The sequence below is a fragment of the Podarcis bocagei genome, assembly GCF_964188305.1.
Source record: "Podarcis bocagei genome assembly, chromosome: Z".
In the NCBI taxonomy this organism is placed as follows: domain Eukaryota; kingdom Metazoa; phylum Chordata; class Lepidosauria; order Squamata; family Lacertidae; genus Podarcis; species Podarcis bocagei.
Genome location: NC_138140.1, coordinates 16,088,651 through 16,101,840, shown reverse-complemented (window position 1 = coordinate 16,101,840; position 13,190 = coordinate 16,088,651). Strand labels below are relative to the sequence as shown.

Sequence of the window (13,190 nt, the reverse complement as noted above, 5' to 3'; positions counted from 1 at the left end):
TTCCAAGTATGCTTGGACCACATATTTGTACTGGTTGGCATCCGCCTGTCTCAGGAGACAATAAAAGAGTGTGCCTTTGGTTGTGAAGTCAAACCGTTAGAGAGTTGTAGTACATACTATGACTGTAGAGACTGATACAGGAGATACGCGTTTTGTTGCAGCTGGGGCAAATTAAGGTGTCTGGTTGTGCTGATGCAGGTGTACCATGGCATTTCTTCTTTCTGCGCTCCTACCAGCCATTTCTCCTTTGTCTCCAGGCACTGTGGTTGTCTACAAGGGATTCCCACACGGTGGGGTAATGTTGCCAGCCTTGATGTCCTGTTTGCAGACATCTTTGTGAAAATAATAATATGGGGGGAATACTCACAAAAATGTGTATTCTAGAAGGGCATCACTAAAATGTCGGTGCATTTTCACCAGAGCTTTCTAAAATAATAATGATTAGAAGCCAAGGTGAAAACATGGCAAAGTGAACTCAAGATGGTATCATGAGAAAATGAGGAAAACCAATATTGAGAGATCTGTCCCTCCCTAATACAAGGATATATTAGCAGCAGTAATAAAGAACCGCTTCTTTTAAACAACACACAACATGCGGTGGCGGCCACACACACACACACACACTCCCTTTTTATGCCCGCATATTTGATAAAACGACTGTCCCCTTCCAAACCATGAAACCTTTCCTTCTTCATCATCTAACTAAACCCGATGTGCCGTGTTACAGTTCCCTCAGGGATGCTCTCCAACACATGCCTCTCCACACCCCCACACTTTGTAGCTCTCCGCCTTCTCCAAGTGTAATCAAACATCAAGCTAAGTAGCAAATAAATCTCTCCATCTCATAAGCTGCGCAGCGAGATCATGTAAATGCAAATGAACGGCTTGATTTCAAGCTGTTGTGGAGGAAAGGAGGCGGGGTGGGTGGGGGAAGACTTCGGGCCTTTGCTCCGCCTGGCATGGACCCGTAAATCAGAAATAATAATCGTAATGGGAGCATGATGAGGAGTTTGACTATGCAAGGGAGTGTAATGAAATAATAAAAACACACCCAAAGCAGAGCAGAAGGGAAGGAAACAAGCAGGGCTCTTGAACAGGTTAAGGAATGGTGTGACCTCATGGCTTGCAGAAGCTTCTGATGAGGGACAGACCCATTTAGGGGTGAAGAAAGACGTCATATTTAAAGAGATGTTGGAGCAGTTTCTTCACCCACATCGTGAGCATGGCTGCCTCCTGACTTCGCAACATGTATGGCAGATAGGCTTTCCATCACTCTAAGCGCTAGGGGCTGTATCCAATGCTAGTCCTACTCAGATTAGACCCACTGAAATGCATGGATTTCAAAATTAGCCAGACCCATGAATTTCAATGGGTCTGTTACCATCAGACACAGCAACCCTAAGTGAGTTGTCAGTCTCACGCACCCTAACCCCATGCATTTATCAGTTTGCAGTTTCATCATTTGCCTCTTCTTCTTCTTTTTTAAAAAACGACATTTTAAAAATAGTGACAACAATGCTCTGGGGATTAGTGGAAAGTGAATTGGTGATGTAAGGGGCACTAGCCAGTTCACACCAACCACTAGCTTCTGGCCATTGCTGCAAGCATGCAGAACACGTTTTCCTCACTACCACCACAAATCTCAACCCTGGTATCCTTCTCCCAGACGGTACATGCAGACAAAGGCTCTGCCTTGTAAGTAAGACAGAGATACATATTCAGTCAGATGATGGTGCAGGCTCAGCAGCAGACACAGTGTTCAGAAGTTACACTTCAGAAGCAGGGCAAGCAGTGGATGGAAGCAATGAAGATATCCCAACAAATTTCGGAACCCACCTGCAACACTTTTAAAGACAAAGTGGGGCACACACATCATGGAAATGTTGGTGTTGGGATTGCGAACTTGAGCTCTGTCAGAGAGGGTGGGTCTGCTTCCCTCTGCAAAGGCGTTGCCTGGTTATAGGTGACAAGGTGTTCAACTGCTGTCACCATCTCCTGTTCAGACTCCCCCCATAGCTGTTCTGAGCCCTCCTGAGCCTTCACTGAGGCCTCCTGCTCTGCAGAAAGAATGTCCTGAGCTCCGCTGGATCAGGCCAATGACCCATCTAGTCCAGCATCCTATTCTCACAGTAGCAATGCAGATGCCTTCAAGAAACTTGCCAGCAAGATTTGAGTACAAGAGCACTCTCCCTTTCTGGGGCATCCAGCAACTATTTTTTTTATTTCGAAATATATTTTATTGAATTTTAATAACAGGCTACAGAAAAAGGAAATGAAAGAAAAACAGTTTAGGAATATTAAGTTGATACGATTACCAATAAGTAAATATAGGACACAGCTGGGTGATTTACTGAGTTTATTGTAAAACAAACACATTTAACCAAGTTTAATTATGAGCAGCATAAAGGACTTCTTAAATGTGTCCTGAATCTGCCAACATTCAGCTTCATTGGATGCCCACAAATTCTAATACAGTCATACCTCCACGAACATCCGCCCCATCGATTGTCCATTTCGGCAGACATCCGTGGCAAACCTGGAAGTACCGGAACAGGTTACCTCTGGGTTTGCTGCTTTGCGCATGCGCAGAAGCGCAAAACTGCTCCATGCACACGCACAGAGCGATGTTTTGTCGAGCATCTCTTTCATCGAGCATCTGGGGCTCCGGAATGGATCCCGGATGCTCGACGAGGTACCACTGTACAGTGGTACCTTGGGTTACAAACACATCGGGTTACAAACACCTCAGGCTACTAACACTTCAGGTTACAGACTCCACTAACCTGGAAGTAGTACTTCGGGTTAAGAGCTTTACCTCAGGATGAGAACAGAAATCGCGCACTGGCAGCACGGCAGCAGCGGGAGGCCCCATTAGCTAAAGTGGTACCTCAGGTTAAGAATGGTTTCAGGTTAAGAACGGACCTCCAGAACAAATTAAGTTTGTAACCGGAGGTACCACTGTTTTATGAGAGAGGACGATAAACTTTTCTCTATCCACTTTTTCCATACCATGGACAATTTTACCAACTTCTAACCTCTCACTCACCTTTCCTAAAACTCCCACACACTGCAACCTTTCATCATAGAAGGGTCGCCCCACCCATTTTCTGAACATCCAACCCCACAAGTACACAAGGTCGCTTTTCAAGGAAGCAGTAGTGGTTGCAGCAGCCTGCAGGACGCATTTGGATGGGTTATGGGTTTGTTTTGTTTTTCCTCTTGTTTCATTATGTATTTTGTGTTTTTATTTTGTGCTTTTATGCTATGAACTGCCCTCAGATCTTCAGATGAAGGGTGGTTTTTACAAATAATAAATAAATATATAAATAAAATAAATAAATTTGAAATCCTGGACCCACTTGATTTCATTTGTTTTTCTTTCATTTGTTTTTTATTTCCCTCCAAATATTAACCCCTAATTTTGTAGCAGCTACAAAATAGTGCTGCAGAGAGCTGTTAGTCTGGGGGCACTCACTGCAAATCTAGAAACAGCCTTTTTGAGGATTTCCTCACATGCACACATTTTGCCTACAACGCAAATCTTTTGCGAAGTCACTTTCTCTTGTTCTGTTTTCTTTTGGTATGTTCCTTTCAAGAATATGTGCATTTTTAAGGCACACCTCAGTATATGAACTTTTGTACCCATTACTAGGCTGGAGACCTGCATCAAACAATCAAGGAGAGGGAATAGAATGGAATGGAATAGACTGGCTGGCATACCCCATACCCCAACATTGTATTGCACTTGTAGATGTAAACAGGCCACTGCAAAAAATTGTATATGCATGCATTAGGATAGGTAGCTGACCCGTGGAGTTTTGCAGGTCCGAGAGCAAGAGAGGTCCTGGGTTCAGTCATCTGTATCTCCAGGTTGGGCTTGGAAAGCCTCTCAGCCCCAAACCCCGAATAGCTGCTGCTAGACAATGCTGAGCCACTTGGACCATTAGTCTGAGTTGGTATAAGGCAGTTTCCTGTGCTCCTGTGTCTTACTGGAAGGTCTGTAGCTAAGAGCACAGGAGGTTCCATGTTCAGTTCCTGGCATCTCCAGGTAGCGAGAATAACCCCTGGTCTGAGCAAAACAATCTAAAGCAACACCCTGTGTTCCTATAATAAACAGTGGAAATCTGGCATTAAATTTTAGGTTCCCTAAAGGTTCTGTCCCCTTCTACATTTGAGGCAGGATGTCTCCAAATGTGGCCATATAAATAGTGTTTAGGAGGCTCGATTGCCATCATCGAAGCCATAAAGGGAGCAAAGCTTTCAGAAGGTGCCCAGAGAAAATTATTAGGCCCGCCTGGAAGATAGCAAGAAATGGGTTTTAATTACAGCGGAGAGAGTGGAAATAAGGCAGTGAAATTACATCTTAATTAGGTTTAATGAAGTTGTCTGTTGGTGGGGACAGCTGTCAGGAGAAGAAAGCGGGGGAATCTGCATTCTAGCCAAAGCTGGTGAAAAGATGAAGATGAGGCCAGGCTGCTATAGGGGATGAGGTGGTGGATGTGGCTGGAAAGAAGGCTGCCACCTTGTGTCACATTGCAGTACTTCCCTCTGCCATTCTGCACATCTCACTGATGCTAAAGATTAACCCACTAGCTTTTTTGCTAACCAGAAACTGAAATATCACTACATTGTGTGTCTCTTAAAATTCTGCAGTGTTCCTGGGTCACTGTGGATGCTCTCATAATTGATCTGCAATTTGGCTCTTGAACTGCCCTGTATAAAACAAAGTTCCAAGTTTTCCCATTAACAATAACAGGGAATCTAAATGCAGCTGTAATTTTCTTCTGCTTTTGGCCAAAGTGGATGAAATGTACAGGCACATCATGCTCACTGGGTGTGATCTTGAGCCAGTCACTGCCTCACAGGCTAATTTACCTCACAGGGGGTTAAAAGGGGAGTGGGAGAACCACATATACTACCTTGAGCTCCTCGGAGGAAAGGTATGATATAAATGCAATAACTAAACAAAATGTGGAATAATAACAACAAGATACAAAAATGCATATTAAAAGAAATTGCTTGCAAAAAAATATATATATTTGTCAAAATGGCAAAGTTCTGTTGATTTGAATAAATGCTGCCAAATTTTCATAAGTACTTTTTTAAAAAAAAAGCAAATTGCTGCAGAAAGGCGGAGGACTGAATTTAAGATTGGAAAAATGAGACACCAAAACTGATAGATCCTTCCATCCCTATTCACGAACATGGGCCATCCTGAAGGCATTGCCCTTCCAGGCCTCCTGTCAAACCACTCCGCCAAAAACCTCTGGTCTGGCTCTCCCCAGCCCTGCCCTCCCCTTTAAGACAATATGATGTCATCATGAGGGCTAATCTCTGGCTGGCTTCACCATGGAGATCCTGGTCAAGGCACAAAGAAGTGATCAGAGGTCACTTAATCCCACAGACACCACAAAGCCAGGGTACACAGAAGGGAATAAAAGGAGTTAATTTTAAAACTAAATAAAAAGAGGCCAGCTATTGTGTGCCACTCTCCCCCCATGCCCTCTTTTGAGCCTTCCTCTGGCCACCCCCATATTGTCCTTCTTCCCCCGCTTCAACTTGTCCATCAGTTGATGTTTTAGTGACTTTTTCTGCCTGCGAAGGGTGGGCCCTTTGTAGGGACTCACACACAGTGGCATAGCGTGGGTTGTCAGCACCCGGGGCAAGGCAAGTAATTTGCGCCCCCTAACCCGTGGAGAGTGAGTGAGCCAGGTAGGGGCAGAGAGCTGCGAGTGCGAGTGCGCCCCTCCCAGATGTTGCGCCCGGTGCGGCCGGGCCCCCCTGCACCCCCCATGCTACGCCACTGCTCACACAAATGTTTTCATGGTTCCAGCGCAATTTGGAGGTCTTCTTTGTAGGGTTGTAGCTACAAGGGGAATCTTTGAGTCGGGGTCTAGCTGCTTTGGATCAAGAGCAGCCCGGATTTTGTGAGGAGAGGCTGTGTAATGAAGTGGCTAGAGTGTCTGACTAAGACGTAGAAGAGGTCCTGCACTCGGCTGTGAAGCTCACTTGGGTGACTTTGGGCCAACCACTGCCCAGATCGTGGGGGGCAGAGGGAGAACCACGTATACCACGTTGAGTTCCTTGGAGAAAAAAGGGTGGGATATAAATGCAATAAACAAATTTTGCAGATCTTGTGTGGGTTAGACAGTTTCTCTGGGTATATTTCTTTTAAGGTTTTTCTCTTTTGTCCTAGGGGGAAATGCAGCCACAATACAGATTTTCATCTAAATATTCTCTGCCATATTTTTCTGTGTGGACACCACCATTTCCCATACATATGAACCCATGCACACAAATCTCTCAGGACAACGCTAGGTTGATGGAGAGGGAGAGAGTGCAAAAAAGAAAGAGAGAGCTGTTGTGAAATTGTTGCTTCTAATGGTGACCACCAAACCAAAGAAACCCTTGGGGAAAAAATTTCTGCCTCTGTAAAAAAAATCTAAATATTTTCCAGCTCTGCTAGATCATGCCAATGGCCCATCTAGTCCATCATAGTGGCCAACTCTTTTAAAGCCATTCAAGTTGGCAGACATCACTGCCTATTGCAGGAGCAAATTCCATATTTAAATCTTGTGCTGTGTGAAAAAGTCCTTCCTTTTCTCTGTCCTGAATTTTCCAACATTCAGCTTTATTCAGATGTCAACTGAGTTCTAGTATTAATGAGAGGGGGAGAGAAAAAAATTCTATATACACTTTCTTCATGCCATGAAATAATATTTGAAAACAGATGCTGGGAAGGGTTGTAGCTCAGTGGTAGAGCACCTGCTTTACATGCAGAAGGTCCCAAGTCCCAGGTTGAGTCCCTAAAGGTATCTCCAAGCAGGGCTGGGAGATCTGTCTAAAGTCTTAGAGATTCATTGCCGGTCAGGGATAGAGATTGCAGAGGTGGATTGGAATAAAATGTGGGCTAAAAACCCACTAAAATCAGTATCAACCTGGATATGAGAAAATACATTTAAATTACTACACTGATGGCATTTGACACCATTACGTAGTGTAGTTATATTAATAAAACTATCCCACCATTGTACTGGAGAGGCTGCAATAGTATAGGTACAACATTTCACATGTGATGGGTGTGTTGAACATATAAAGCCCCTCTGTCAGAGGGTGTTTACATAAATGAGGTATATTACGGGTCAACATGTGGAATGTACTCTAAATCTGGAATTGTTAACTATTTTCAAACAAGGGCAATCTGACCTTTGTTATAATGAACTAATCACTTTTCTTTTAGCAGTGGCACACCTAATAGTGGCACAGAATTGGAAAGGATGGGAAAATCTGTGTATCTCTCATTGGAAACAGACTGTATGGTCTATTCTGTATCAGAGGAATTAAAAAAGAGATTAAGTGCATTGAATGCTACAAATGAAATATGGCATACTTTTATAAAATACTTTATTGATAATCCTGAAGAATGGCAACTACCAAAATCACAGATTGGACTTTGCCAAACTTATCTAGATTGATCTGCCCTGGAGCGGGGTTGGGCAAGCTGGTCTCAGTGTAAGCCAGCTTCCTCTGTTCCTATTTAGAAAGGGGCCATAGTTCAGCAGTTAAGCATCTGACCAGCATGCAGAAGGTCGCTTGTTCAATCTCCAGCAGCATCTCTAAGAAAAGCTGAGAAAGATAGGTATTGCCTGCAATCCTTGAGAGCCACCGCCAGTCAATCTAGACAATACTGAAGTAGACAGACCAATGGTATGACTCAATATAAAGCAGTTTCCTATGCTGAAGCAGAGCCTTGGCACTAATCAGGCATTTCTACATGTGAATTTACTTTGTGTGATTTATTCTGCTCACAGAAAATGAGGGTTTCATGACTGCAAATAAATAAATTATTTAGCTGGTAGAATATTTAAGATGACTGTTTTTACTTCTCTTTGCAGCCGGAGCTTGGGAAACCCCGCAGAAGTTGCTACACTCTCCCTGGCTATGCTTTCAACTATGGGTTATATTTGCATGGGCTGGACGGAGGCGTTGCCGAAGGTAGGGCCATAAGGATGCATTTTCCTGTTAATTTCCGCTGATATATTTTCACCTTTCCACACTTTTCAGAGGAAGAAAGTGTGCTGTCTTTTGCATTTTTGTGATTTCCTGAATCTCTCTTTTCATGTGGCATTATCCTGGGCCCCCAAAACATCAATTAAAAATTGTGCATTCGTGGTTGATATTGAACTCAGAGTGGTGTCTGGGGACAGGGAGGTGCTATACCATCCCAATTTCAGTGCTCTACTAAAGTTCTGGGATGCAGGTGGTACTGTGGGTTAAACCACAGAGCCTAGGACTTGCCGATCAGAATGTCGGCAGTTCAAATCCCCACGACGGGGTGAGCTCCCATTGCTTGGTCCCTTCTCCTGCCAACCTAGCAGTTCGAAAGCACATCAGAGTGCAAGTAGATAAATAGGTATCGCTCCGGCGGTAAGGTAAACGGTGTTTCTGTGCACCACTATGGTTCACCAGAAGCAGCTTAGTCATGCTGGCCACATGACCTGGAAGCTGTACACCAGCTCCCTCGGCCAGTGAAGCAAGATGAGCGCCGCAACCCCAGAGTCGTCCACAACTGGACCTAATGGTCAGGGGTCCCTTTACCTTAGCTTTACTAAAGTTCTAGGGAGGATGCACTGCTTCATTCCCTGTCAGTGTATGTCCCGTAACTTTCTGTTGAAATCCTGTAACTTTTTGTACCATAAATGTTTAGGCAGTGGGCAGGGGGCATAGGTAGTAATGTGGTAATGTTGTGGAAGTGGTATAGTACAACTAATGATGTGAAATGATGTGCAGACAGTCCAGTATGAATCCAGCATGGGTATGTTACTATTGCATCAATGGTATACTGCAGCAAACACCCATGTAAAAGACCCTAGTTTTGAGAGGCCATTCACTGTGCATGGTATTCCCCATTCTTAGGGCTAAAGTAGAAGGGATGCTATTTATGTATACAGACACTGCATGGATGATTTCTGTCTTGCCGACCCCCACCCATATATATATCTCACACAACACTAATAGTGCAAGAGTGGGAAACCAGGTCCACCCCTGGGGGGGGGGGAGCCTCAGGAAGATTGTCTCTAGCTTAGACTTCTCACTGACAACTAGCTTTCTATGTGCTGGGAGTTCTCTCTCTCTCTCTCTCTCTCTCTCTCTCTCTCTCTCAGACACACACACACACACACACACCATAAAATTTATATACCACTTCATTGTAAAAACAAAATGGAAAACTTCAAAGTGGTTTATCAAAAGATTAAAACAATGAGATTATCAATTTAGATGATCAAAAACAACTATTTGAAACATTAAAAAAAAACAATGCTAAAAACCAGATTAAAACAAGTCAGCATTCTATATATCTGTATTGGTTTGCCTGTACAAAAATGTTTTTAGCAGATGCTGAAAAAAGTTCACTCAAGGCACTTGCCTGATGTCAACAGGTAGGGTGTTCAAAAATTCCAAAATATATAAACACAAATACAAGCACACAGTCCTCAACCTGAAAGCTATACAGTTCGTGAACTGCTTTAACCTCAACCACCACCCTGTCTGCCTGGCCAGTCTCTGCACAGGAACAGCTTCCACAAATACTCTTCACTGCATAACACAAATACAGCCATACCTTGGTTTTCGAACAGCTTAGTTCACGAACAACTTGGAGCTTGAACACCGCAAACCCGGAAGTAAACAAACTTTGCCTCGGAAGCTGAACGTCTGGCATGGCTTCCATGGCTTCCGATTGGCTGCAGGATGCTCCTGCAGCTTCTGCAGCCAATCAGAAGCTGCGCCTTGGGTTTCAAACGTTTTGGAAGTTGAACAGACTTCCAGAACGCATTCTGTTCAAAAACCATGGTACGACTGTACTGTTGTCTCTCCATAGCCATTGGCCACTGGAATTCTATGAAGCCCAAGAGCATTCCGGAGAAGGAGAGGCCCCGCGACCAGAAGGCCTGCAACAGCCGAGCCGTCAAGGCCGGCTTTGTCACAGCACACGAGAGCAACTTGTACCGCAAGCAAAAGGACATCCGCCTCAGCGAGGATGATGAGAGGCGCTTCAAGAAGACGCCTCCGAAAGTACCTGCGGACATGACATATGGGAGGCCAGCACGGTGAGCAGAAGAAAGTGGGGCACCTCCTTGAGGGATTCCACAGAGGGGTAGCGGTAGAGAAACTGATTTTATTCCCCCTGTTATTTACCTCTCTCTTTTTGTATGCTCCAATCTCATATAATAGAGGCTTGGGGGATTGGGCGAACCCAGTACAGTGGTACCTCGGGTTAAGAACTTAATTCGTTCTAGAGGTCTGTTCTTAACCTGAAGCACCACTTTAGCTAATGCGGCCTCCTGCTGCCACCACGTCGCTGGAGCACAATTTTTGTTCTCATCCTGAAGCAAAGTTATTAACCTGAGGTAATATTTCTGTATTAGCGGAGTCTGTAACCTGAAGCGTCTGTAACCTGAAGCATATGTAACCTGAGGTACCACTGTAGTGTCTTCCGAGTACCAGCAAGGCTGCACTCAGCAGGATGGGGCAGGGTGAGCCAGAAGTGGTGAGGTCAGGGGAACTCCAGGTTGGGATCTGTTGAGCCCCCACAGGGCTGCCGCAGCACTCCAGAACTCCACTGACATCCCCGCTGACAGAGATTGGTATGAATTCATGGCAAATGCAGTGGAGATATAGTCTGGTAATTCTTCTTGGGGCTGATGGGAGTTGTAGTTCAGCTAGGTCTGGATGGCTAAAGGTTCCCTGCTCCTGGTACAGACAACACAGAGGGAGATGGATCAATGGCCTGACAGATTTCCTGTGTTTATCAGAAGCATCTATAACTCAGTGGATGAGCATCTGCTCTGCATGCAGAATGTCCCAGGTTCAATCTCTTACCAGCTACAGGAGGGGAGAGTACTCGGGCTCAGATCCTGATTATGGGTTTCCCACTAAGGCATCTTGGTTGGCCACTGGATACCGGACTTGAAGGACCATTGGCCTGATCCAGCAGCCAGGCTCTTATATTCTGCATACCTTGTAAAATGCCAGATGGGCGGGTTACAAATACAGGTAATTAAAAACTTATTATTATTATTAATATTATTCCTTGCATGGTGCCGGGTCAGCTGTGATGTTACAGATCTCACGTTTTAAAGTGGGGGAGAGCAAACTGCTAATAAAGTTGGTTTTTCTATTTAAAAAGGGAGTGGGTGGGAGGGAGGGGGAGGAAATGGCTGCAAAAGGAAGATGTGATGAACGACAGCAAGTATTTTACCCGATAGCAAATGGGCTGCGCCTATGCAAATTGAATGGATTTTAAAATGGTCTTTAATGACAGTTTTCGTCGCAGGCATTAACATTAATTGCAGCCAAATGAAAATGCAGCATTAGGTTGCTGTTAGCAGCAAATGCCCTGGCTATAAAGCTTTATCTTGATCAGAAGCAGCCGTCATGGGGATGACAAGGCCGACCGGTAAATTGCAGGCAGAATAGCTCTTACACCGCACAATGATCCCCCGAAGCAGGCTGGAATCAGCATCAATTTCCCTTTATTTCTTCATAAACGGAGGTTAAATGGCTGCCCGAGAGACCAGCAGGCACGGTTTGAAAGTTTGCTCCCCCCCCCCGCCCGCCCTTTTAAAGAATAAATATGGCAAAATCCCAAGTAAGGCCAAAGTGCGGGATCTGACAGAGAAGAGGGGGAGCTATTAATTTAAAGTTATTATGCCCTATCCCGGATAGCCTTTAATAGCTACCTTTTATGCAGGCCAGCTGTATTTATCCCCTCGCTTTAAAAGCATGTTATAGACCAAATCAAATTACTGGCTCATTAGACCCACTTTAGGTTAAAAAGGAAAGAAAACTGGGGTGGGTGGTATTTAACCCATTCCTCTTCTGAGTGGCAGGTTTAAGAGTTACCACCAATGGAGAGAAGTGCCTGCTGGGCCAGATGCCGGGCACATCCTCACCATACATTTAAAAGCACATTTAAAGCATAAGGACATAAGGACACCCCTGCTGGATCAGGACAATGTTTAGTTCAGCACCCTGTCCTCACAGCAGCTGGCCAGAGACCTGTGGGAAACTCACAAGCAGGATACCAGCACAAAAGCACTCTCCCCTCCTCTGGTTTTCAGTAACTGGCATTCAGAAGCATATGCCTTCCCTACAGAGAATCTTGGGAACCATAGTTTACCTGCAAAGAGCTACAGTTCCTGGCACCCTTAATTAAACAACTGTTTTGCACGCAATTCTTATTTACTTTATTTGCAGTGGAGGGAAGGGCTGTCTCCCAGAGGCAGAGAATCTGCTTTTCATGCAGAAAGTCTTAGGTTCAATCCCAGTCAGGGTGGGAGTTTCCCTTGCCTAAAACCCTGGAGAGCTGCTGCCAGTCACTGTAGATAATACTGAGCTTTATGGATTGATAGTTTGACTCAAGGTAGTGTGGCAGTATCTACCGTGCACGCAGAAGCTTCAAGATTCAATAGCTGGCATCTCCAGGTAGACCTGGGAAGTGGAACATTCCACCTGAAACCCTAGAGAGCCACTACCAGTCAGGGCAGACTACGGCTAGCCAATGTGGGGCCCTGCAGATTTTGCTGGACTGCAACTCTCACATCCATGACCACAGTGTAAGGCACCACAATGAACACCCCTGAACTAGAGGGATCAGTGATTGGACTCAGTATAAAGCCTCTACCTGTATTTCCAAGAAGGGTCGTAGCTCAGTGGTAGAGTATCTGCTTTCCATTTAGAAGGTCCCAGGTTCAATATCTAGGTAGGGCTGAAAAAGACCCTCATCTGAAACCCTGAAGAGCCACTGCCAGTCAGTGCTGACAGTACTGAGCTAGATGGGCCAATAGACCAACTCTGCATAATGCAACTTACGTTCCTGGAAAGGGCCGGTAGCTCAGTAGCATAGCATCTGCTTTGCTTTCAGAAGCTCCTAAATTCAATCCCCAGCATCTCCAGGCAGGGCCAGGAATATCTCCTTTCTGAAACCCTGGAGATCCGCTACCTGTCAGGGTTAGCAGCACTGAGCTGTTGTTGTTTAGTCGTGTCCGACTCTTCGTGACCCCATGGACGAGAGCACGCCAGGCACTCCTGTCTTCCACTGCCTCCCGCAGTTTGGTCAGACTCATGTATGTGGCTTTGAGAACACCATCCAACCATCTCGTCCTCTGTTGTCCCCTTCTCCTTGTGCC

The 13,190-nt window shown here is 45.1% G+C and overlaps 1 protein-coding gene across 1 annotated transcript in view; it reads left to right on the top strand.

The window, feature by feature from the left end:
* CFAP77 (cilia and flagella associated protein 77) overlaps positions 1-13,190 on the top strand; it is a 101,921-nt gene that overhangs the window by 50,852 nt on the left and 37,879 nt on the right. Inside the window, exons 2-3 of the mRNA XM_081179266.1 lie at positions 7,896-7,995; positions 9,881-10,109. Coding sequence (XP_081035392.1) covers positions 7,896-7,995; positions 9,881-10,109 — 329 coding nt within the window. The remainder of the gene's footprint in view (positions 1-7,895; positions 7,996-9,880; positions 10,110-13,190) is intronic.